At 53.2% G+C, this 26338-nt stretch overlaps 2 protein-coding genes and 1 non-coding gene across 9 annotated transcripts in view; 1 reads left to right on the top strand and 2 right to left on the bottom strand.

Moving 5' to 3' along the window:
- XG (Xg glycoprotein (Xg blood group)) overlaps nucleotides 1-13060 on the bottom strand; it is a 31691-nt gene extending 18631 nt beyond the window's left edge. The window contains exons 1-4 of one of the 5 annotated variants that reach the window (XM_045505291.2): nucleotides 12904-13060; nucleotides 12257-12404; nucleotides 2776-2817; nucleotides 992-1015 (exon numbers count right to left, since the gene is read on the bottom strand). In XM_045505291.2, coding sequence (XP_045361247.2) covers nucleotides 992-1015; nucleotides 2776-2817; nucleotides 12257-12317 — 127 coding nt within the window. In that variant the 5' untranslated portion in view covers nucleotides 12318-12404; nucleotides 12904-13060. Of the gene's footprint in view, nucleotides 1-991; nucleotides 1016-2775; nucleotides 2818-12256; nucleotides 12751-12903 lie in introns of those variants that run through there. The other 4 variants (XM_010968272.3, XM_045505292.2, XM_010968273.3 and 1 more) reach the window with 4 other exon arrangements.
- A 3252-nt stretch (nucleotides 13061-16312) lies between these two features.
- Nucleotides 16313-26338, bottom strand: part of CD99 (CD99 molecule (Xg blood group)) — a 33059-nt gene continuing 23033 nt past the window's right edge. The window contains exons 8-10 of one of the 3 annotated variants that reach the window (XM_074359468.1): nucleotides 24973-25086; nucleotides 18104-18160; nucleotides 16313-16848 (exon numbers count right to left, since the gene is read on the bottom strand). In XM_074359468.1, coding sequence (XP_074215569.1) covers nucleotides 16823-16848; nucleotides 18104-18160; nucleotides 24973-25086 — 197 coding nt within the window. In that variant the 3' untranslated portion in view covers nucleotides 16313-16822. Of the gene's footprint in view, nucleotides 16849-18103; nucleotides 18161-18477; nucleotides 20814-24972; nucleotides 25087-25480; nucleotides 25893-26338 lie in introns of those variants that run through there. The other 2 variants (XM_074359470.1, XM_074359467.1) reach the window with 2 other exon arrangements.
- On the top strand, nucleotides 20952-21025 carry TRNAA-UGC (transfer RNA alanine (anticodon UGC)). Its single transcript has one exon. It is a non-coding gene; the product is annotated as a tRNA-Ala (tRNA).

The raw sequence follows: 26338 nt of genomic DNA, 5'->3' as shown, positions 1-26338 counted from the left end.
AGAAAAAACCACACAGAGACACACACACAACTGTTTTTTTCTTTTTCTTTTTCTTTTTTTTTCCTTCAAGGCTACTTTTTGTAACGTTACTAGGTGATACCACCTTCCTCTGGTTAAGATTCGCTTCACGCGTCTTTTCCCATTTCCTCTCACCTTGTTTAACGGCATAAAGCTGATTTTAAATGGCTTGATCTAACTCTGTCTTCTTAGAGTCGTGCAATAATTTTACTTCCACAGGAATGAACGGTACACGGTTCCTACTATTTAAACGTTTCCCTTTTTTTTTTTTTTTAATTTTCTTTCCTGGTCTCTGTTTCGTTAATCAGGTTGGCTTTTTCATTTAATCGAGTTTATTTTATCTTTTGTTTTTGTCTCTCCTGGACTTGCGAGGGATTATACACCGTCAGCCTCCATCTGTGTGTTCCCATTGGAATCCTTGGTTTCCATTCTTTGGGATCGCCACCCGGGGGCGGAACGACTCAGTCCTACAGAAATTCCATACGGAGTTTCTGAGGCACTGTCAGATGGGTTTCTGCAGAGGCCGCACCATTTTCCACGCCCGCCGGCAACCCTCCCCCCCCAGGGTTCCGGTGTCCCCACGCACCTTTGCCGACAAAGGTTACCTTACGTATTTGTGGCCCTTTGTATTTTGATGCTAGCCATCCGAGGAGGAGGAATGCTGTCTCACTGCGATTTTGATTTGCATTCCCCCAGTGACTCCTGTTTGCTTGAAACTTCACCCCCTCCTCCCACAGTCCATGAGCCTATAAAACACCCTCAGGCGTGCCTTCAAATACGCCAGCTCCCTGGGGGGAGGGCCTAGCTCAGTGAGTGTGTGCTTAGCACGCAGCAGGTCCTGGGTTCCATCCCCAGTCCCTCCATTTAAAAATAAATAAACTTAATTAGTCCCCCCCCCCCAAATAAAACCCAAAAATACACCAGCTCCAAGGTGCAGCCTGACTTCTGTGCAGGCAGGTAGGTAGTCACTCACCTGAGCTTGGCTTCTTGGTGGGCTCTGTGGGCAAAGAGAGATCAGACAGTCAAGAAACGTCGAGGATTTATGTGCAGCTCAAAGAAAGAATTATAAACACCCTCATTAAAAAAAAAATGGAAACCACGAACGGTGATACGAACACAAACTCCACTCTGTATTCATGGTGGGGGGAATAAAGCTCACTTCACCCGCATGCCTAGCGGTCTTCCCTGCATCCGTGCAGAGGCTGGGGGTCAGAGGGGCGGGTGGGGAGCAAAGCTTCCATGACGGGGGTCCTCCCAGCTCATTAGGAAGTGAGTTTCCGCAAAGTCTCGCAGGAGACGAAGGAGCGAGATTTCGGACCCCTGCGGGAAGGCGGTCTTCGCCCAGAGCGTCCAGGGCAGGTGGGTGCACACCTGGTACCACACGCACCTGCAGGGCGGCTGCGAGCCCGCACGGCAGACGTAGGACACGTGGAGGAAAACGGGAAGGGAGGCCTCCCACCTCCAGAGCCATGCTTCTCCCGGTGTCTTTCACGCACGTGCTTATGCATTCGACACACGTTTGCGGAGAGCCTGTTGGTGCCGGGCAGTGTGTATATGGGGACATTCGCAGCCTCCCGGGTGACTCCCATACCACGAGGTCAGCACTCGTGGACGGGGAGTCAGGTGCACAATCTGGGTGTCAGGTGTGGGTGGGCAGAGACGGGGCAGCAAGACAGAGAGATTTTTGGAAGATGCTCAGAGCGGCAGAGCTTGGCGAAGGTGATGGAGGTTAGAACTGCCCGCGGGCACAGTGGACGGGATCCCACCTCTCTGCAGAAAGCCCTGTCCTCTAGAGCATCACATTTTCGAGGTCAATCCACACTGTCGCCTGTGTCAGAGCATCACTCCCTTTTCCTGGCTAAGTAATATTCCCCTGTATGGATGGACCGCATTCTTTTTATCATTTGGGTGGCTTCTACCTTCTGGCAACTGTGAATAACACCCCTATAAACACATATATGTTTGAATTCATCCTTTTAATTCCCCCAAGCATCTTCCTAGGAGGGGCGAGGCTGATGGAGGGGTTGATCTGCGCCAATGACCAGGGCTTGGACTGGACACCAGAAGCCACTGATCTGTCTCTGAAGACACAGGCAGCAATCTTTCTTTCCAAAAGAAGCCCCAGTCCCCCTGTGCCCACCTGACACGCCCATTGCCTCCTGCCTCCCCCTGACTCTGCTCCCCTGCCCTTGGAACCCCCAGGCCCCAACACCTCTGCCTCCCAGCTCCCCTGTGCGCCTGAATCTGGACCGTCCTCCTGGGTCCAGCAGACGTGTATTCGGCTTTCTGGCTGCGAGGAGGTCAAGCCGACCCCGAGGGTGGTGGCCACACACAGGTGGAAAGAGGGGTCACGTTGTCCATTCAAGGCACCAGTGCCCCATGAGTGAAGGTGACCGGAGGGTGCGGCCCGCCCTGCAGGAGGGCTTGCTCGGGTGATCACCGCCGGGCGTGGCGGAGGACGGAGCCAGCTAAGAGCCCCATGGAGGGAACTCAGCGTGCACCCAAGTGCACCCTGCCCACGGGCTCGGGGAGCTCAGACCTGCCAGGACGTTAGACGGGCCCCACGCTCAAGGCGTCCTAAAGAGCCTTTCGGGTGGAAAAAACATTCGCCTCTCTGTGCCTGTGATGTGTGAAAACAAAATTTTTAATGCCTAGAATTCTGAATCCTGGCCCCACCCCAACCCCTACCTTGTAAACCGCACAGCTGACTCAGGCTGCAAAAAACATAGCGTTTTCCCTCGAAATACTGGCACTCACCAGGGTCATCGAGGGCGTCAGCCAAATCAAAGTCGCCTTGACCTGTGGGGAAGACACAAGGCATGGGTCACACCGAGATGGGACGGGCAGGGCGCCGGGTGCCCGCCTCCTCTTTGGCTGGTCTGTGCAGACATCCCCCCTCAGGGCAAAGGTCAATCCCACCGCCCTGAGCTCCACGGAAGGTCAAAGTCCACCCCCCTCCACCTCCCCGTGGCTTTGTCAAACCCACGCCGTGGCTTTCCCGGTAGGCTGGTGCCGCCTCACCAAAGACGCATCTGAAGGAACACCGTGGCACCCTTGTCTTTCTTTCTTTTTTTTTTTTTTTGATCGAAGTAGAGTTAATTTACAACGTTGTGGTAGCGTCAGGTGTACAGCAAAGTGATTCAGTTTTGACTGAATACATACATGTGCATTTTCTTTTCCAGATTCTTTTCCATTATAGGTTCTTACAGGATATTGAATAGAGTTCCCTGTGCTGCACAGGAGAACCTTGCTGTTTATGTATTTTATATACCGTAGTGTGTCTCTGCTAATCCCAAACTCCTAATTTATTTTCAGATTCCACCTAGAAGTGATATCACATGGTACTTGCTGTGCAAACGTTATGAATTACGACTCCGTAACAGGCACACTGTTGGGTGCTGGGGGTGTGACCGTGACCGTCGTGAGCCCTGCCCCCTGGACCTTTAGGGGAGAAAGACGTGTGGCTATCCCTGCAGGTGGGCACAGGGTGCAGCCGAGACCACAAGGCAGTGGGCTGTTCCACTTCCTGTGGGAGCAGACCTGGAGGTCTGCCTGGAGGCGGCAGCATGTGAGCGTTTTTGAAGATACAGATTTACTCGGTTTACTTGCCGGGACACAACCTGACCCTCATTTTCAGCTTAGTGAATGCCCTCAGGGAATGTGGTAAGCTCACAGCCGCACGGCTTGAATTGGGGATATTTTCCTTACTCGATAAAAGTTGAACTGAGGCCCAGCTGCACGCTGCCCCTCACTGGCTGCGACATGCCCCCTCAAGCAAGCCTTTCACAAACATTGCAGAACAGCCCCACCTCCCTCCCCCCAGTGCTGAAGGGCTTTTGGGGGTGATGACACTGTTCTGGAATTCAAGAGTGGTGATGATTGCACAACAGGGTGAATGTGCTAAAAAAAAAAAAATCTCTGAACTGTTCACTTTCTTTCAAAGGATTAACATGGTGACTTTCTTGCACGACAATTTTATCTCCAAAAAAAAAAGTCTTTTTAAGGAGCCAAGGGTGGGAGGGCTGCAGTCACTTCCTCTCCTGCATATTTAAGTGCGTTTTCCCCACATGCACCCCCGTCCCCCTGCCCTGGCCCCCACCCCACCTTCCCTGCCTCTCAAACCAGATCTGAAAACTCCTGAGGTCCGTCAAGAAAGAAGGATATTTAGCCATTTGTGGCCCTTCATTCAGTTTTTTTTTTTTTAACCACTTCAAACACCAGAATTTTATAACTGGCATAAACATTTCCATTGCATCAAAAACAACAAAATACCTAGAAATAAACTTAACCAAGGAGGTCACCTATGCTCTGAAAACTAAAACATTGAGGAAGGAAATTGAAGATGACACAAAGAAATGGAAAGATACCTTGAGGTCTCGGTTTGGAAGAATCAACATTACCAAAAGTGGCCACACATGGCAGTCCCTAGACCCTGCGTCTCCTCCAGGTGTTCACCTGGGTTGCAGCTGCCCTGGACATAGTTTTGACCCACCCAGCGTGGGGTCAGGGAAGCCCCAGGCACGTCCCCTGCTGAGAAATCATGTAGGCAGCATCTGGGGCTGGTTGCCAAGGTAAGTTGGGCTGGGAGCCTGTCCATCCCCAGAAGCCAGTACCCACAGCCCAACCCCACACACTGGAGAGGGGGGATCTGAGGCCAGCGTGCCCCCATGGGCAGCCGCACGGTCTGGACTGGAGGCCAGGGCTCAGTGCATCCCCAGACTAAATCCCAGAGAGCCTTTTCTAACACGGGGAGCTTCCACCTCCCTCAGAGCCCTCGGTCACTGCCAGTGTCTGCGTCCCTCCAGCCCCTGCTGGTTCCTCTTTCGGGAACAATCTGGCCCCTTTCTGCTCCGGGTCATGGTCCAGGGGCGAGGGGGAGACAAGAAGCCTTACGGGATTCATAAAACACATTCCTTCCAGGGCAGCCGGCGAGGGTGTGTCTGACCCTCCCTCCGGCACACACCCAGCTTCCCCCGGACCCTCGGCTACACAGGCAGCTCCGGAATCTGCATTCCATCCGCCCTTGACAGCGTACAAGTAACTCTCGACAGCAGGGCGCTTCCCCGTCCATAAACCAGCACGTAGGCGTCTCCCCCGACCTGTGAGCCGGGCTGCCCGGCGCTGAGCAAGGCCCCTGGGCTCTGTCCCCGCCCGACCTGTTGCACAACAGCTGGGCGGCACCCGGGCCTTCTCCCAAAGGGCTGGGGGCCGCCTCTGGGGATGCAGGAGCCCTGACACCAGCCTGCCAGGCAGCGGGGACCCCGGGCGCCCCCACCCCTGGCCTTGGAAATAGCCAAGCCCCCCAAAACCAACCACCAGCCTGTTTCCAGCCGCCTCGTTCCCTCTAGAGAGGACGCGGCTGGTGCACGAGGAGGCCGGTGGAGGCAGCCGCCCCTGCTGGCTGTGGGTGTGGCACCAGGGAGCCTCGTGCCTGTGACTCACTCAGCACCCAGCCAGCAGTCGGGCAGGCGGGCGGGCGGCCCAGGGCACAGAAAGGACTCAGTCCCGCAGGCCCGGCAGGACTGCATCAGGCACCCTCTGCTCTCCGGGACGGGCTGCAGCCAAGGTCCCGCCCGGTGTGGCTTACGCCGCAGCCCCACCGGTAACACCCCTCAAGTTGTAGCCGCGCCGCGGGGGACATCCCTCGGAGGGAGATGCAGACTCAGCGGGCTCCATGTGGGGGAGACACGGGAAGGGTGCGCCCGGGGCAATCACGTCCACCAGCTTCATTTTCCACCCAGGGCCCGAGACGGGGCTGGGAACACAAGGTCTGTTTCTGATCTGCTTTGTTTCGCTGGCTCAGCGGCTCTTAACCAAACCCGCATGTTCTGGGGTTTACTTACGGATAAACACCGCGGAGAAAGCAGCCTCGTGTGTGTGTGTGTGTGTGTGTGTGTGTGTGTGTGTGTGTGTGTGTGTGTTCCAGATCGCAATGATGGTCCCCCATGGCTGAGATCCCAGAGGTGGGGGCTGGAAATGACTCGTGCTGGTGGGAGCGAGGTCTTGGCACGGTACCCAAGACCCCCTACCCTCCAAAAACAAGCGACATTTGGTGGGGGCGGGGATTTTAAGAGGAAACCACCTGAGTGGCACTTGGCGGAACGCTTCTATTATGTCTAGTAACCAGACCCCTCCCTAGTCCAGCGCTACCCCTGCAAGACGCTAAGATGTTTCGGATTTTGGTTTGCGTCCCTGAACTTCCGAAACCCCCCAAGTCAGTGGGACAAACGGCGTTTCTGCAAAGCAAACAGCGGGGCTGTGGTGCCAGGTCAACAGCCTCCCCGAATCAGGATGTACCCCAAGCCCCCACTGAATTATCTACCTCCATCTAAGGAGGAAATCCGCCCCAGGCAAGCCCTGAGAGGAGGTGGGGAGGGAGGAAGAAAACCCTGCTGGCTGTCGGAAGCCCTGGGTCCAATTACAGCTGCTGCCAGAATTTACAGCCGCTGCAGCTAATTACCGGGAAGTGGGTCCACCGGCGGATACGCAAGGCAGACAGGGTCTTAAGAGTTTATTATTCCAACTGTTGTCCTTGTACCCCCTGAAGGGACCCTTGGAGACGAGCGTTCCTCACTTCTTTCCGTCGGATTTTGCGGGCGTCCCCTGACGTGTGGGCTAATTTAAACCAGCCCTTCCGGGGTCCCCTGTCATAGATGAAGCCACTTTGCGAGCCACCAACAGATGGGAGTGAGACCGGAGGGAAGGCGGCCAGGGCACAGCCATTCAACGAATGACAGCAGTTTAACACCAAAATGGTCAAAGGTTCAACTCCCGTTGGCCTTGAGGATGGAGATGGCAGGAGGGTTGACGTCTACGAGATCTGGAGCTTCGTGGCACGCTCATTGTAGCAGTGTGGTCAATCGCGTGCCCGCAGGCGCCATGACAGCCCCAGGGCTAAGCACAGAAGGTCGGAGTGGGGTGGACGGTGGCCCAGTTCCTGGGAACCCCAGGGCAGTGGGAATGGTCCCATCTGTAGGCGTGTGAAGCTACCGGGCTCATAAAAACTGACAGCACCACGCCTGGCTGCCTGTCTCGCTCCCCCGTCTTCGGAGACGGCCGCACTCTGTCTATGGAGGGTGCACCTACTTTTGTTTAACCTGAGCCCCCAACTCTGACTTCTTGTGGCCTTTCTCTTGCCTAACACTCCATGCAGTGTGCATCTCTCTAGATAAATCTACCTTTTACTCAACAGTGGCTCGCTCTTGAATTCTTTCCTGCAGGAAGCCAAGGACCCACACTTGGTGGGGAACGTCCCAGAGGCACGACCGAGACCCGGGCCACGGCCGTCCTCACGCCCCACATCCGTTTCTCCCGCATCAATAGAACCGTCTGGCCCTTGAGGGGTTCCACAGGCGGATTTCACACGGCTGGAGCAGGGACGCCCAGGGAGCAACCCCGAGCTTCCTTCAGGCAAATCGTAAGGTTCCCCCCCCCACCTTGGACACTGTGCCTTCGCTGTTTAAAAAAAAGTAAATCTGCTTGGAAAGCATATTATAATGGCTCTCGCCCAGGACGGTGAGAGTCTGGGCCAGCAGTCCGGGTTGACGAAGCAGAAAAGGAGGGGTCTGCCCGAGTCGGGGATGTGTTCCCGGTGGGTCCTGGTGTCTTGCCGGCGGGGTCCGACCTCCTCCTCCTGGAACCTCTGTGATGAAACCCATCCCAGCCTCCAGTCCTCCTGCTGCTTTGCTCCAGGACGACAAATGTTCTCACGGAGAGCTGGGTTCTCGGGCTGCACAGCTTGACGGAAATATCCAGGCACTTGACTGACCACGGACACTCTCCACGACTCCTCCTTGACCTCAGCCCCTGGCAGCCTAGGAGCTGTGCCCCGGAAGGTCAACCAGTTGTCCTGGGTCCTGGCCTCTCAAGGGCCCTTTGAGTGCGTCGCACGTGGAAGCCCTCCGCACCAGCAAAGTCCCCAAGAGGAGACGTATTTGGCCACAAAGGAGTAAGGACTGATCATCTTCCAGAAAATGCAAGACTTGAGAAAAATGCTGCAGACCTTCTGATGAGGCGTTGCTGCATGGTGTGTCCTAAACAGCCTTCCCAGAGCGACATGTGTCCAGCAGTCCCTTAGGAGATGCTCAGCCATCTTGGAGGCACCGCCAGACAGCCGGGTGGAGCGGAGAGGAGCAGAGACAGTCACCTGGGAGGCGCGGGTGGGAAGGACCACCTTAGGGCAGGGTTGCTTAAAGACAGGCCACTCCCAGCGTTTTGGGTCCACAGCACGCCTTCCCCTCCAGCCTCAGAACCCCTGCCTCAGTGCCTTTCAGACCCTCAAGGGCATTCAGAGCAGCCCGGAATCTGGCCACCTGCAGAGCTCAGGTCTGCAGGTCTGCGTGGGGCTAGACGGCATTTCTCTCCGGCCCCAGGGGTATGTCCATGCTGCTGGTCTGGGGGCCCCACTTTAGATGTTCATGGTGGGAACAGAAAAACATCCTTATTCCTGGGGGGTGGGGAGCCTTCCTTCTTGCAACCTCCAGTTGACCCAGCCCTCCCACCCCCAAGGGTCCAGGAGGTCCTCACCCCCCTAGAGAACCATAGCTTTGGTTACGAAGACCCCCAGGCTGCTTCCCACAGGCAGGAGAGAGGCTGGATGTGACAATTGACGTCTGTGGATGAAGTCCCCAGATATTCGAACTCAATTCCAATTGGGCTGGCTTCCGATCCACCCCGCAAGCCTCAAGAGAAGGTAATTCCTCTCTGTCTATGGAATGTCCCAGCCCCGCCAGCTCCTTCAACAGCCCCCTGTGCGCTGGCCTTAGGATGGGGACAGCTCTGCTCTCTTTTGGAAGGAAACCCCCCTCTCAGGTGGGACGCGGATGGCCGCAGGAGGGAGCTGCTTCCCGAGAGACCCCTGAAGATGGCGACTTTGCTGTTAGTCTTCACCTGGAGCCCTAGAAGACACAGGGGCTTGGGACTCTGCATTTGTGCCCCCTCCACCCGGTAATCCTGACGCCCATCCAACGTTCCCAGCCACCTCCCTGGTGTTGCCACATTTCCTCTATGTCGTGTGTTATTGCCGTGCCAAGGATGACAAACAAAGAACAGTTGGAGGAAACCATTTATAGAAAACTCATAAGGCGTTCATCTAATTCTAGGAGAGTGTGCTTTGGGTGATATCTTTTTTTTTTTTTTTTATCTTGAGAATGATTTGCTCCAAGGAAGACCGCAAAGGCAACCCCTTCCAGGGGGCAACTTGCGGTACTAGGGGACCTGGGGCAGCAGAAACATTTAATAGTGCTGGCTCTGCCACCCGGTCCCACGACCGCAGCAAGCGTGGACATACTTCTGAGGACACACAGGCGTGCGCCTGGACCCCTCCTTAGAATTGTCTCTCAGGCAATCGAAGTGGAAACATGAAATCGTACCGGATGGTGAATTTTATGTGCCCCCTCTATGGGGCCACAAGGTCCAGTTCAGTCAAACACAAGTCTAGAGGTCACTGTGATGGTAGTTCGTTGATGGGATTAACATCCACAATCTGTGGACTGCCGATAAAGCAGATTGTCCCGGATAACATGGGTGGGCCTGGTCTGATCTGTTGAAGGCCTTTAAAGCAAAGACGGAGGTTTCCCGGAGAAGGACGGATTCTGGCTCAAGACCACAGGTTAAATCCTGCCTGCGTTTATAAGCCCATGGGATGGATGGATGGATGGATAGATAGATAGATGGATAGATAGATAGATAGATAGATACATAGATACATAGATACATAGATACATAGATAGATAGATAGAATGAATAGATAGATAGGTAGATATATAAATACATAAGTAGAGGACAGATAATAATTACACACATACCTACAAAGATACACAGACAGATATACAGATACAGATAGTCTCTCATGCTAAGGCAGGATTTCCGACCTCAGCAGAATTAGCATTTGGGGTTGGGTGACTCTTTGCTGCATAGGGCCTCCCGTGCATCACAGAACTTTGAGCGCTTCCCCTGGTCTCCAACCATTTGACAAAAGCAACCCCCGACCGCCCCCCACCTCCCAGTGACTCCAGACACGGCCAAGTGTCCCCTGGGGGACAAACTGGTCCCCACGTGGAGCCAGGCTGGCTGCAGCATCTCTACCCAGGGGGTGTCACTTCTTCTGGACCTGCTGGGTGAGGAGCATCACTTGGGTGGGGACCCACAGAACAGACCACTGCCACCGCCACACTGTGGGAAGTTGAAACCGCCCGATTGTCAAAGCCCGTGCATCAGGAATCTAAGCTCACTGTTGTTATTTTATGTTCTACGCACAATTTGATCGTTAGGCAGACAAGTTACGTGACGGGAGTCTGTTTTTCTGAAGCCTTGGTAACAAGCATCTCGACAGCCTCATGGAGTGTGTCTGGGACCTCGTGGGTCTGCTCAGTCCTACAGATAAGGGGGGGCGGGGCCTTGTGGGGAGGGAGCTGTCTGTGCGTTTAACCAATTACCCGGGACTCAAGGCCCACCCGGCTGTTCCCTGCACAACTGATCTACGCCGAATCACCCTGACCCAGACCTCGCATACTTTCTTGTTCCTCTTCAGACCTACCCCGCCCTCTTGTTTCACCATCATTATGACCTCAAGGAAATGACTGACCCTCAGCTACGGCACCCCCATGCCAGGGCTGTGTGAGAATCAACCCAGATCGTACCCGCCGAGCAGAAGTGACGCTGCCGTTAAGGCACGTCCATCAAAACCCCAAACATCCTGCAAAGGACTTGGCCAGGTTCAGCCAATGCCGGTTCCTCCATCTTCTTCTCTCGTGAGAAAAACGTCACTTAAATCCACAACACTGTCCTGTACACCAGAAATGGACACATTGTCATTGACTGTACTTCAATTTAAAAAAAAAAATCCACTGTGGCGTTTCCCACGGACGTGCGATGAACCACATATCTTGCTGAAGGACATCCGATCATTCCCAAAGGATCAACTGGACCGTGCATCGTAGGGGGCTGGGCTGCCGGAGGCAGGAGGTGAGCCCACGGTCATTACTCAGACGTGTTTTGCCAGTTTGGCAGCTGGGCATGTGGGTATAAGAACAGAGCTCTGCCCTCTTCCTTCAGCCCTGGGGTGAGTTCAGGGACTCACAGGGAGCTCCTGGGTGCGTTTCTGCGTGACCCGCATCCGGTAAGACGCACAGAGGATGAGGGTGAACAGAAGGGTGTCAGGGAAGACCCCCAGAGCCCAGGACCTGTCACAAAACCACATCCGCCCCTGTGCTGTGCACCAGGAATGAACACATTGTAAATGGACTGTACTCCAATTTTTTTAGTGGTAGGGCATGTGCTTAGCATACACGAGGTCCTGGGTTCAATGCCTAGTCCTACCATTAAAAATGAATACATAAACCTAATTACCTCACCCCCCCCAAAAGAAAATTAATGAAAGATATCCTTTAAAACAAAAAAACAAACCCACATCTGCCCCTGAAGAACCAGCTCCTTATCCATAATCTGGACAAACAGGAAATACTACAAGACTGACATCCAAACAAAATCTTCTCATACCCTAATCTCCAGCACATCTCGCTCTTAAACCCCACCCGGTCTCCCATCCCTTGGAATTTGAATATTAAAATCACCCAAGTCAATTGAAAAAAAAACAAAAAAAACTAAAAGCATCAAGGTTGCTTCTCTGATTGCAGTTAAATCTTACACTTCACGGGTTAATCACAGTTTCTCGACAAGGTCCCTCCCCAGCCTCCTCCTCCTTCCCCTGCTTCCCCAGCAAACCAGAGTCCTGACATCCGGGGAAAGAGGCTGCATGGAAGTTTGGGCGTAAACAGTTCAGATGCTTTTTTAATTAGCCACCCCCGAGGGTGACATTCATGAGAAACGTTTAACCGTCTGCACGGGCGGGGGCTGCCTTGCCAGCAAACCCAATCTTGGGTGAACCGTCCCACCCAACCAAGTCCACGGCCACCTGCGTTGTCATCAGAACCGATCTTTTAAATAGGAAACATGGCTTTTTATTAAACACCCCAGCGCGCCAGGAACACGGGTCACTTTTTCCGTGCGTGGCGCATCCCGGGAGCCAAACCAGAGAGCCGCTGGCTTCCAAGCGCTCTGAGCCCACATCCTCCGCATCTGGGTTCAATTCCCAGGCCCGGAACAGACCCCTGTGCCTTCTCAGCCCCTCCCAGCCAGCCTCCTCCGTCTCCTTTCGCTACAGGTGCCACCAGCTACGGCCGTTTTCCCAAGTGACCCGGTGCAAACTCGCACCGTCCCGGAGCAAAGCGTCCCTTACCTCGCGCGGGCGTCAGCAAACACAGGCACGCGAGACAGAAGAGGCCCCGCCAGCTCTCCATCCTTGGTTCCCGGACACACGAACCTGGGGCTGAGGGGGTGGGGGGGATCCCGCCGTCCAGTGGGCAGCGAGGCCCGGCCACCGCGCCCTGGACAGACGGAAAGACAGAAGGAAGGACGCACTGAGGGATGTGCTGAGTCCTGCCGTCCCGGGCGGGAAGTGTGACTCAACGTGCAGTCCCTCGCTTGGCCGGCATCCAGTGGGCCGGGCGCTCGGGGCCCAAGCCCGCAGCCGGCGCCCCGTGGGGCGAGTGCCTGCTCGCTGCGCAGCAAGCCGGGGGGCCGGCCGGCCAGTGAGCACCCAGGTGACGGGGCCAGCGCGCCCCCCACCCCCCCCCACCGCGCGCCTTGCGGCGTCCCGGCTGCGGGAAGCCGGCCCGCTCGCCCGGCAGCTCCGGTCCCCGCGGGCGTGGGCGGCGCCCCGAGGCCAGAGGAGGCGCGGCCCGGGTTCGGGCTTCCCGGGCCCCCTCCCGCGGGGCGGCGCCGGGCCCAGCGCTGCGCCAACGCAGGCATCGGCGCGGAGACCCGCGTTTCAGCTCCGCCTTCGACCCTGTATCTTTCACCCAGTCATCCCTGGACCCCACTTACCTTTGTAGGTGGTGGAACCGTGAGTCCACGGCGGGGAAGGGCGTGTCACGTGGCCCTCCCACCTGAGCCGCGTCAGAAGCAGGCCCTTGGACGCACCCGACTCGTGAATGCCAGGGTCTCCGCCTCCCACCGAGTGTGGGATGTCGGAGGAGTTTGTGCATTCACTCAACAAACACCCGATGCATCGTGTTCTGAGCCAGGTGCAGGCCAGACGCCAGCTGTGCGGCCACACGGAAGGAAAAGTTGTTTACAAAGAGGAGGGGACGCTGGGCATTGGAATCAGGTCATTGTCATGTGTAGACAACGCATACAGAGGCGGGGGAGGGGGACACCCAGCCCTTACTGTAAAGGTGTCTGGAGACGGTGGAGCCCCAAAGCTAGTTTTAAAGGCTGTGTGGGAAAGAAACAGGAGAAGACGATGAGCAGTGGCGACTGAGGGAGGACAGGAGGGCAAAGACACCGGGAAGGGAGGAGGAACCCAGGGCCATGGCGGGGTCAACTGTCGGGAGTGCTGTGCACACTGACAATTGGTGTGGACTGCGTGTTACTGCCCCGCCATCCACAATTCATACGTGGAAGCCCTGACCTGCAATGGGATGGTGTCTGGAGGGAATGACTTTGGCAGGTGAGTAGGGTCAGGGGAGGCCATGAGGGTGGGGACACCATGATGGGATTGGCGTCCTTATAACAAGAGACCCTAGAGACCTCCTACACCACATGAAGACACAGGGAGGAGACGGCCGTCCACACACCAAGGGGAGAGGGCTCAGGAGACACCAGCCCTGCTCACACCCTGACCTCAGATTACAGCCTCCAGGAAAAGGAGAGGCAATGCCTGCTGTTGAAGCCGCCCCGTCTGCATTATGTATTCTAGGAGCCATCAGACTAATGCCGCCCGCAACTGAGGCACAGAGAGGGCCGTATACAAACCATTTCCTATCTGTGGGGTCACTGTCTCTGATGCCTGGCGGCCGTGAGCCAGGGTGTCCAGAAGGGACACCAGCTGTGGCCACAAGACTCAAGGTTCCCATCAAAACGAAGACAGAACTGTGACAAGCAGAAAACACCTGAAAGTGTCATAAAAGGGCGATAACTCAAGTCAGTGGCCGTGCTTCGGGGGCCCCACATCGCGTGTGAGTCAGGCCTTGAAGGGGGAGGTGCAGATTTGCTGGAGGGAAGGGGAGGGGAGGAGGGCCCTCTGGGCGGGCATGTCTCAGCTCCTGAGTCACGCTTTGGGCTGCGTCCTGTGAGGATTAAATGACAGTAGGGGCTTGATTTTGGCCCTTCTCTGTGCTCCACAGACAGCTCTGTTCTGCAGGTGGTGCGGAGGGGGGCAACGTTGTACTTTTAATCAGGGGAGGACCGAGACAGCGTCCTTTAACGAGGATAATGCCAGTGGGGACCAGTGTCAGACAGGGGCAAGATTCTTTCCTTTTTTCTTTCAACTGAAGTAGAGTTGATTGACAATGTTGTGTTAGTTTCAGGTGTACAGCCAGCTGACTCAGTTATCCACATATACGTACATATTCCTTTTCGTATTCCTTTTTATTATCGGTTATTACAAGGTATTGAATATAGTTCCCTGTGCCGGACAGTAGAAACTCGTTGTTTTGCCAACAATTTAACAGTTCGGCTAGCTGAGTCACTTCAACTCAGTTTTTCAAAAGATCCACCTTTGATCAAGTCCTGTGGATTTTAAGGTCGATGTGAAATTAAATTGAGTTTACGCAAGGTACCTCCACCCAACGTTTAAAAAAAAAAGAAACCTAGTTGATATATTTCTTACATGGACAGATTTATTTATGAACAAATCATAATTTCATATTCTTAAAAAAATACTCGTCTTTCACTGTTCTCTCCTTTCATGAGACATTTATGCTTCTAGTATGACCACGATGCTTATAAAAACATCAGTGTTACTCACAGAGCTACAAAAAGGCTTAATGCGTTTATTTTTCTTATTGGAGAGCAAGTCTGTGTGCAGAATCTGACCCTGAAGGCAACGCTTGAGGAGTCATTTGGGGCGAATGCGGACACCGTCTGCTACCCTTGTGACCAGGTGTTCGGCGCGAGTTAGCCGTGGGACCCAGGCACGTGGGCTCATCCAGCCCTCAGCCCTTGACAGCTGGATGCCCCCATCCATTGATGGACGCAGTGTATTTGTGTTACATCCTGTAGGGTCCAGGACGCCGTGTCCACCACTGTACACACACCCGGGGCCGTGGTGACGGGAGCATCTAATCAAGGTATTTGTTGAATGAAGCAATGAATAGATGTGATAAATAGCCAGTCTCTCTTTTTTTTTTTTTGTAACTGTTTCATATACTCAAAAAGTTATCAGAATGCCAAAGATAGAATAGCTTTAGGCACCAGATGCCGGTCCCCTGAGATGGCAGCTCCACGTACTTTTAGACAAGTGAGGGGAGGAGGGGCCGGTGAAAAGATGTGGGTGTGGACAGGCTGAGCTCTCAGGAGCGGAGGGGGCAGCTCAGCTACCCACCCCCTCCAACTACTGAGCTTCCAAGTGGGAAAGACTCAGGACTCATGAGCGATGCCCCGATATCAGCCCTGCCCCAAAGGCAGCTGACTGGGGAAGGCGGCAGCCCACACAGGTGTGATAGCACCACACCTCCTGAACAGGGAGCGACTGACGTGAGACCCGCTACAGCTCGTCAGCCCCTTCTCCGGGACGAGACGAAGCATTCCCAGGACACCGCCGCCTCTCTGGACAACCGTCCCAAGAGCCTCACGTGAGCACGTCTGTGCCGCTGGAAACGCAGGATGGCCTCGTGTTTCCACGGACGCGGTCCCCCCCCCCCATCCACCACATCAGGGCTTCTACGCTGGACACGATGGACCTCCAAACCCAAGCAGACCCCTTTCCGAACTTTCACACAGCAGCATGCACTTTGGAAGCTTTGCGACGGGTGCACCATCCTAAATGGGGGCCGTGCCCCTGAAGGTGGTGAAGGCATCGGGGGTTGCCTGGAGAAAACTGTGATTTCAGTTCTTGAGCATCTGTCAGGAAGTATAGAAGGAGGTTCTCTGTCTCACAACGGTCAACCGAGCTCTCACATTGAAGCTGATAAAGATTTTTTACAGACAGTACAAATTCGTAGCATTCATCTGCATGGAAGATGCAGGGGAGTATCTGGATGCAGAGGAGTATCTGCTGCAGGGAGTATCTGGTGCAGGGGAGTATCTGGATGCTAAGAAAGACTTGTTCCCAACGTGACAAGACAAATGAAAGGGAACGGGCAGATTAAGAAAACCCCAGAAATAAAGAGCCTGCACTTAGGGTGAACATCGGTCTTACAGCCCCAGAGGAGGGACCATGGGCTCCATTCCGTTAGTGTCACGGCCTTCTTCACAAGTCACCCAGGTGGTAACACACGTAAGTGAAAAGTACTTGGTTTCCAATTTCTTTTTATTAGTCTGATGTGAAAAAAAAAAAAAAATCCTAGCAAATGAAAGGATTTTTGAGGAAACTAACCAAAGGCTTATCTCCCTCTATAAAAGGGTCAAGTCGACGTTAGGGAAGGCTCACACACACTCAACTTATAGGCAATTTGTTAAACGGCCCAGAGCTTCTGTTCCGGGAAGTTCAGAGGGATCGATATTCGAATGACGGGGACTGGGGGACAGTCAGCCTTCCACGTCACACAGGAAACCCCTCAGGGCCATGGACAAGGTGGGGGTCAGTCCCGTCTGGATGCGAAACTAGTCCTAAGTCAGTATCATCGAGCCAGCTCGGCGGCGACAGGCAGGACGCATCTCAAGGTGACAACAAGGAATCCGACTTGAGCGAAGGCACCGGCGAGACGCGGCCTGCTCCCGGCGGGGCAGCCGTCTTCAGAGCGGCCCCGCAGGCGGGCCTGTGGCCCTGCTGGGACCGCGGGGCCACGTGGCTGCCAGTCTTCTATTTCTCCAGAAGAGTCTGTTGAACTGCAGAGGACAGAGACGCAAGGACACAGTTGACAGGCACCCCGGCTCCCCCTACACGTGCACGAACGCAGCTTCCAACCCTACTTCCGCCCGAGGGCCTGAGCTCAAAACTGCTTGCCGGCAGGAAGCAAAAAACTAGATCTAATCGGCCAGGGAAAAAATTCAAGAAATTTCATACTACGATGCCATCCATCGTGGCTAGAAGCAAACAGATAACTTCAGGGAACGTAGAGAGGAAATGGAGAGCGCATTCTCTGCCGGTGACTTTTCTGAAAAGGTAAGAAATGCCTATAAAATAGCAAATTTCAGAACAAATAATGTTCTAAATGAGGGCCCGCGGCGTTGGTTAATTTGCAACGATTAGGGGCCAAGGTTTTCTGATCAGTTCATTTATGTTTTAGAGGGCTGTTTTGCATTTGGGGTGCTTAAAAATGACAGCTCATTTTTAGGGGGGAGGGTGTAGCTCAGGGGTAGAGCGCGTGTTTAGCACACACGAGGTCCTGGTTCCACCCCAGTGTCTCTTCTAAAAACAAATAAATAAATCAATCTAGTTACCTCCCCTACCAAAAGAAAAAGGAAAAAAAAAAAGAATTAAAAACACTATGAATATAAAAAAAAAAGATCGCTCATTTTACACATCTTTTCTTTATTAGAAGCAGCCGTGAGCGAGACCCCAACTTTCTGAACGCCTCTCTCTTTAGCGTTCAAAATATTTTAACATTAAAAACTCATCTCCATTCCACAGGTGTCTTATTCGATAAATGCTGCCTCCTTTGGGCACAGGAGTGAGTCTCCACAGACGCACAAAAATAAAAGACAGAAACACACAGGCATATACAGCCGTCGTTGTGTTTTCCTGACATTTTCAAGAGTGGCCCCGAAAAGTTTCCGTCATTTAAACTACCTCCTCTCGGCCCGAGTTCCCACCTGGTTGGGGGGGGGGGGGGTCTTGTCAAAGTGACCAGAAGTTGCCTCTCAGAGGCTGCACATTCTGACCACGCAGCCACAGGGCACCACCTGGATGATCATTGTCCCCAGGATTTAAAGAGAACTTTAAGATGACTTGGGTCCCCTCCGAAGCCTGAGGCCCAGGGATGTTTATATCTCGCCTCCCAAACGCACCCCCTTGAAAGCTACGAGGCATGAAGGACCACAAAACCGGATTTGAGAAAGGCGGGCAGGACCGCGGTGGGAGGACGTTGAACAGAAACGCTGGGGGGGGCGGGGGGAGGTGACACTCAGTGTCCCTTCTCACCAGGTGGCTCAGCGTTGGTGCTCTGGTGGTTTTCCATGTTGACCTCGCCCTGGTCGGCTGCAAGGAAGAACAAACGCCACAAGGGGGTGAGCACAAAGGCACCACACCCTGATCATGGTTCTCAGGCAGACTCAGCCCCCACCGGCCTACCCTGCCGTCCGCCCCAAAAGCAAGGGCCCACCCTGCTCATGCTGCCGGAGGGCACGCCTCATGGCGCCCTGCCATCTTCCTGCAGTGTTCTTTCCATCTGTTTTTTTTATTTCCAAAGTTTTATCCCACAATCTCTCCAGCAGGCATCAGGCTGAACAAAACCCCGCCCCCGAAGGTTCTCCGAGCACCCGCGCGGGGCAGCAGAATTCAAAACGCACGACAGGTTCCAGGTCCAAACATGTTTATTTCTTTGCTGCACGGTCGTGAAGGCGTAGGAAGCACACGTGGCATGAAAGGAGCCAGACGAGCTCCCGGGACCCGTGACAACCGCGTCCCCGGCTCCCAGAGCACAGTGGCCTCGTCCCGGGGTCGGGTAACTCGTCAACAGCTGGCCCCACTTTCCATCCGGGTCCCAGAGACATGTGTCACCCTCTCTGGGAACTGGATTTTGGTAAGGTGCCGCCCTCCCCCCCGACCACGAGAGGAGACCCCAGTTAGAGACCAAAATCCTACAGTTCAAAAAAGAAAAGGACAAAGAAAGACAAAAAGAGAGAGAAAGAAAGGGAGAGAGAGGAAGAAAGAAAAAGGAAGGAAGGAAGGAATGAAGGATAGGAAGAAAGGAAAGGAAGGAAGGAAAGGAAGGAAGGAAGGAAGGAAGGAAGGAAGGAAGGAAGGAAGGAAACGAAGGAAGGAAAGGAAGGAAGGAAAGGAAGGAAGGAAAGAAGGAAGGAAGGAAGGAAGGAAAGGAAGGAAGGAAAGGAAGGAAGGAAGGAAGGAAGGAAGGAAGGAAGGAAGGAAAGGAAGGAAGGAAGGAAAGGAAGGAAGGAAAGGAAGGAAGGAAGGGAAGGAAGGAAGGAAGGGAAGGAAGGAAGGGAAGGAAGGAAGGAAGGAAGGAAGGAAGGAAGGAAGGAAGGAAGGAAGGAAGGAAAGAGGAGAGAATTCAAAGGGACCTATGAAAATCCTGCAGGACGGTAGCCACACATATCCTGTCTTCTGCTGCCCGGGCAGGTAATCAACACAGATACATATTAGAGCGAATGGTTATGGCAAGAAATCCTAAATATGCTTTCATTTCACAAGATAAGCCACCCCTCCCCAGCACAATTTAAAAGGAAAAACAAAAGAAGAAGAAAAGAAAAGACAGAAAGAAACGCAGCAAAAACACTCTAATGGCATTGTGGAAAGCCTACATCACATCTGGCAGTGTTTAAGGAAACGGGGAAAAAAAAATGCCTGTGTAAACAGCAAAGTGTGCCAAGAACAAAATCCGTTTGGGGCCAAACGTGATTTCCAGCAAGCAAAAAGTATGTCCAGTTCCCCACTATCGGAATAAACATTTCGGGCTGGAGAGGAGGGATGGGGTGGGCACACTGTATTTCGACGTTGCTGTCACAACCGCCGGGCATCTGGGGAGAGCCTGAGGGTGGGTGCCTCGTGGGTCAGGAGAGGACCCAGCGAAGTCGGCACACACAGGAACGGGGCAAGGGCACCGCCGGCCGTGATGACAGTGCGGCTCTGTCCTCCGGGGCGGGGGGTCTCCAAGAAGCCGGGATTCTGCCTTGTTGAGACCATGTTTAGCTGGAGCCGAATGTGACCCGGAGCGAGAACAGCCCAGTGGAGGGTGCCCAGACCCGGGAGGAGCATTTAGAGTCCCCATTGCAGGGCTGTCAACCCAGCTCCAGATGCGAACCCCCAAACCTGCAACTCAGCCCCCATAAGACCACCACCCATTCACCTTGGCCCTCAGCCAAGGTCTGAATAAGAGAGTAATGTTTACACCCAAAAAGGAGCTGGTATGATGTGACAAAGGGGGGAAAAAAAGTCATGATTTCCACACATACAGGGATATACATAAGGATGCAAAAATTCTCAGTGTCCACAAGACCCCATCACTCACCCTGCTCTGCTGACCTTAGAATTTTAAGAACCTGAAGTTTTTTTAGGTTATTCCTAAATGTGCAGATTTTTTTTTTCCTGCTGAGAACCAGGAAGTTTACATATTTGGAAAAAAATAGTCAGACAGAGAGAGAGAGTTAATTCTTGGAAATGGACCACATAAATCCAGGGGCGATGGAAGCAGACTGTTAAAAACTGCACCATCGGGGGGAAAGATGAAACCCTATGACCCAAGACAGGGCAGGGAGGAAGGCGGCCGCCCCTGCCGTCCATCCTCCTGGAGGACCCACTGGCAAGGAGGGACCGGAGGGTGAGAAACCTGGTTAGTCCATGGGAACACGCCCCTAAACCTCATCATTGCTTCCTTTCAGATTTCCCTTTGCAACAGAATCTCTGCATCTCTCTTCCTTTTTCTGAAGCTCCCTGTGCCTCAGAATATAAGATCATAAGCTTCTGCACATCCGAAAGGGAGCAAACATGAAGAATTGGGGGGATGGAATCCAGGCTAGGGGAAAATACATCACTGCGGCAACTGCCCGAGACAGGACGCGGACACAGGGGCAAGGTGTGCTCTGCACTCCGCGTCCTTGTAGACAAACACGGATCAGAGAGGACGACCCGGAGGCCCGCCTGGGGTCTTCTGCTCCCTACATCTTCGACTCATCTGAAACGGAAGGTGGAAAAAGGGAGAAAAAAATAAAAAGAAAGAAAGAAAACAGAAGTAAAGTTCTGAGAGGTCTGTTTGCAGGTGCGTGCCCATGCCCCAGGCAGCAGCGAGCTGTCAGAAAGACGTCCTCCGCAGGGAGGGTGTAGCTCAAGTGGTAGAGCACGTGCTTTGCATGCATGAGGTCCTGGGTTCGATCCCCAGTCCCTCCTCTAAGAATAAATAAATAAATCGAATTACCTTCCCATTGCAAAAAAAGAAAAGAAAGACAGAAAGACCTCTTCTGAGCATAGGGGTTAAGGAGAGAGGCTGACAGAGCAGCGAGCAGCAGCGGGTGGACTCAGAGTGGACAGCAAAATTGAGGAGGGGGAGGGGAGGAAAGGGAGAGAGAGATGAGAGACAGATGATAGAGAAATGGGTAGACACATAGATAAATGATAGATCAGACAGGTGGAGGGACAGATATAACGGATGGATAGATACACTGATAGCTGATTACATAGACAGATACATGAATACATGGACGGATGGATGGATAGACAGATAGATGGTAGATATGATGGGTGGATGGGTGGATGGGTGGGTGGATGGATAGATAGATTAGATGGGTGGGTGGGTGGGTGGATGGATAGATAGATTAGATGGGTGGGTGGGTGGATGGATAGATAGATTAGATGGATAGATACATGAATGGATGGATAGGTAGGTAGGTAGGTAGGTAGATAGATACATAGATACACAGATACATATCTAGATGGATTGATGGATGGATAGATAGATATATAGATAGATAGGATGGATAGATACACGAATGGGTGGATAGATGGATAGATAGAGAAGGAAGGGAAGGGGGAGGGGAGAGAGAAATGAGTGATAGATGATAGAGAAGTGGGAAGATACATAGATAAGTGATAGGATAGATGGATGAATTTTATGCCTGTATAGATAGATACATTGATAGATAAAAACATAGGTAGATGAGTAAATGGATGGATGGATAGAAAGATAAAGATTGGCAGATAGATGGATAAACGGATAGATAATGGATAGATATGATGGTATGATGGATGGATGGATGGGTGGGTGGATGGATGGATGGATGAGTGGAAAACTAGATAGACAGATATAAAAGAGGGAAGAGGGAAGGAGGGAGCAAGGAAGGAAAGAGGGAGGGAGGGACAAAACGACATGACATTTCACCGAAGCCTCAAGAATCTGATTCCACCAAGGACAATGGAAGCAGCTGTCGAATGTGCTGTGCGCCACAAAAATCAGCCATCGTCCACGCCAAGGGACAACTACTATACACGGAGCTGCCCTAGCAGGTCAGACTCAGCACCATCGGTTGCTTAGACCAACCACTTGAAGCCAGCACACGAAAACCCAAAGACACACACCACCAGGCACCCCAGACTCAGCTTTCAGAGGCCAGCACGCATCACTTGGACGAAAACCAGATTAAGCGCTCCGACGACAATGTCAGACCTTCAGGAGCAAAAGACAGATCCACGGAATTTCGTGGGCCCTGGATGTTTCTTTTCTACGTTCGCTCAAAATGTGACGCGGAGGCGCTCTTAAACAAGTTTCTATCAAGACTGACGTATTTGCTCCATGTATCTGTGCGTTGGGAAAACACACCCACTTCCCCCACCTGCTCGAGACGGACCTGGACGCAAATTCAACAGATGCCACGGAGAACTCAGCACAGCCAGGCCCCGGAGAGTCACGCGAACCGCCACTCTCAGGGAATAACGCCAAACCGCGGTTTCTCTGAGGATGTAACCACACCCTTCTTGCGAAACCGCCAAGCTCACAGTTCCGTGGGTGTTTACACGTCTTAAAATGAACAGACATAGCACTGAAATTTTGAATGAAGGTATCAGGTGCATAAAACTTATAAAAAAGAGTCCTTCGTGGGGTCCCCAAAAGATCGGGGATCTTCGGCGCATCTGATACCTGGATTCAACATGTCAGTGCCGCCTCTGTTCACAAAAACACGCAATGGACAATAAACGATTCATTTTCTAAGGCAGGTCTGAAAACTGCAATGTCTAGTCACATAGAAAGATGCTCACTGGTCTGTGTTAGCGATCCCCTGCCCCACCCGTTTTGTTTTGTTTTTTATGAGAATAGCGCCTAATTTTCTTTGTGTTGACGCTGGATACCTTACGGCTGGAGACAGAAGTGCCTAATTACTGAAATAAGAAATCCAGTCTGCTTCCCTCATGATAATTTGCAACCCTCCCCCACCTTTTCCTTTGCACGTTGACATCAGCTCAGGATGGCGAGCCACAGGAAAGCCACAAAGCCAATCAAAACGTAGAGTCGCACCCGATTTTTGCAGGACATATTCCAGGGAAATAAATTTAGCCAACCTCTCCGCTGTGTGACTTGAATTCTAGTCTGCCCTGAGCCAGTGCTTCTGGAAGGATGCTTTGCTTTTGTTTTTGAAAATTATTAAACTCGACGATTTCTGCTTGGGGAGGGGAGCTCTCCGTCTTCACGGCCACCCCTACCCCGTGCAATGGACAGGATACTTGAACCCAAGACCGAGAGCCAGAGGGGGAAGGTGGGGGGGACACAGAATGTTTGAGTTCCCCAATTTCTGAATCCCGTTTGCAAACACTGTGTCACATCAGGTCTATGAAGACTCTGGGGTGCCTCCCCAAGTTGCTGTGTCTTGACATACCCCTACCCCAGAGATCCCTCCACCCCATTCACAAGGGAACAGAAATGATTTGCAACTCCAGAACTCAACTGGGGTTCACCTACAGATCTTCAGAAGACCTTTCGGCAAGGGTTTCCCATGCTCCCGTCCCTAGCGAGCATGCCTTACGCCCCTCCCCTCCTGGTTCTAGGAGAATCAAGAGGGAAAAAGTGTGGTGTGTTCCCCTTCTGGTTCCAACTGTAGATCTTTTATAAGCTGGAACTCGGCCACCTGTCCATTTGGACCTCGCTGGGCACTCAGCATTCAGCCAGCCATGCTTTCCCGATGGAGGGCGCCCACTCACAGGTGGGAAATAAGACGCAAGCAGGCCCCCTTCCCGTCCACTGCAAGAAGACACATCTGTAAAAACAGCGGCTTGTTTTAGGTCTGAATCCTAATGCTGTGCAGGACTTTCCATTTCGGGCTCTGAATAGTGTTTGTGGACCTAAAAATAGGGACTGATGGAAGATGAAGGGCAAACTCCATCCCTAGGGTGTAACCCGGCCTCCATCAGCATCGACTGAGGTCTTCTGGGAATTTCCCAAGAACCCTCGGGAAGAGGTCCTAAAGACCGAGGACGTCAACGGCTCAACAGCCAAGGATGAATAAGGACTTAAGATCCTAGGTAGGATGGAAGTTCAGACACCACAAGGCTCCTCCAAGGAGGCGGAGCTGTCCACGGGGCCCCCACAAACCACGTCACAGCCCACCCTTCACTGGTTCTGCGAGAGTGAAGGCGAGACCTAGACAGAGCTTTGTGCAGACGCACGAACGTTAGCTATGAGAACCCACTGACGTCATCAGGACAAACACGTAGCACAGGATTTCAGTCCAAGGTCCACCGAACTCCCAACGATGGCCTTCCCATCACTGTGCTGGTAACTGGCACTGCCTATACACGTTGCCCTATACACTATCCATCCCGTCCAAGCTTCGCGGGGACCTGTCGGCACCGGGTTGTAGCAGAAAGGGCATCGGTTGCCCAGTGCTTCAATTTTCATTCTCTTGGGTGGAGAAAACAATATGGCGGCACCAAGGCCCTCACTCTTGCCCCAGTGATGACCAATGTAGACAATGATGACTAAACCAAAAGAGCTAACGTTTCTCCAACACTCGCTCTCTGCCAGGCAACGTGTCAAGACTTTCCCACACGACCTGATTGATCGCCACAAAAACCCCATAGCGTACAGACCGTCACCTGCCCCGCTTTATAGAAACCCCCCCAAAGTGGAGTCGTTAGTAACTTGCACAAGCTCACATGGCCAAACACAGGAAGCACTGGCATCGAAGCTGCAAAGTCAGATCCCAGTATTCTAGTGATTTTAGGAACCGTCAGCCACGTGACACGGGTTTCCCGCCAACCAGAGTTCTGCTTTTGGCATTTTTAAGAGAAAACACCGTTTTCAAGTGAGCAACACACCGCAGAAAAGAAACGAGTGGTGACAGGCTTACCGTTCTCTTTGAAGCACAACTTCTTTTTCTGGTAGGCAATGAAGCTGGAGATGGCTCCAGCCACGGCGACCACGACAGCCCCGATGATCCCGGGGACCACCCCCTGGGACTCGCCTGTAGGAAGAAGCACAGGGCAGCAGGACGGGGGAACACTTAGCACTCACAGAGAGACCACGGGGCAGGTGGGCGGCAACCTGCCCGCAGGAAGAGATGGGGTTGACTGCTAAGATGCAGGGCCACCGGGTAACCACGGAGGGAACCCCACTCCTGAGCCTTTCCCCCGACAGCCACATCTGGTATCGGAATTAACTGGTTTCCAGTGGGACAACGAACCCTACGTCTTCCCCATCCCTGTGACCAGCGCCGGTGTCCGACCGTCCCCATGAGGAAACTCACACATCCCATCGTGGAAGGTGCCCAGCTGGGACCATTCGACACCCTGTGACCCCGCACAGCTGGATTCCCCCGTCTCCACACCCGCCCTAAAGAACCAAAGCCACCGACTTCCTCATTATGTTCATGTGATTTATTAAGATGGGGTTTCCATCCACCTGCCCCTGCCCCACGTCTACACCTCTTTCCTGGTGTGGCAGGTGCATGAGACATCCTGCTCTATGAATAAAAAGGAAGGATGGTGTGATGGTTAATTGCACGCATGAGCTTGGCTGGCCAAGAGATGCCCAGGTAGCTGGGACAGCACTATTTCTGGCTGTGTCCTGGTAAGTCTCTCCTGAAAAGATGAACATTCCAACACTCTGAGTGAAGCGGGCTGCCGTCTCCAATGTGGACAGGCAGCCTCCAGTCCACCGGGGATCTGAGCAGATCAAAAAGGGACAGTGTGCTCTCTGCTGGAGCTGGGACATCCATCTTCCCCTGCCCTTCGACACGGACGCTCCTGGTTCTTGGGATCTGGGACTCGCACCATTGGTTGTCCTGGTTCTTGGTGCTTTGCGTGGAAATTGAACTGCACCCGAGGCTTTCCTGAGTCCCCAGCATGCGGGCAGCTGACCGTGGCGCTCCTAGCCTCCACAACTACGTGAGCCAACTCCACATGATAAATGTCTTTCTCTGCATCTCTAGAGAAGCCAGCGGTTGTTTCCCTGGGTCATATTGATGGCATTCTTGCTCAGGGTCCGTGGGGAGGGAGACTGAACTTCAAAAGCAGGTCCCGTTGGCACCCAGCTCTGGGAGTGTCAGAGGTGGGCGGGCAACCAGCACGGGCGAACCTCACTTTACCGCGCTTTGCAGATTCGCACTTTTTACAAATTGAAGCTTTGTAGCCACCCCACCTCCAGCATGTCTGTGGGCGCTATCTTCCCAACACCAGTGGCTCCCTTCATGCATCTGGGCCACATTTTGGTACGTC

Source organism: Camelus bactrianus, chromosome X (assembly GCF_048773025.1).
Source record: "Camelus bactrianus isolate YW-2024 breed Bactrian camel chromosome X, ASM4877302v1, whole genome shotgun sequence".
NCBI lineage: Eukaryota > Metazoa > Chordata > Mammalia > Artiodactyla > Camelidae > Camelus > Camelus bactrianus.
This window is presented reverse-complemented; position numbering and strand designations above follow the sequence as displayed.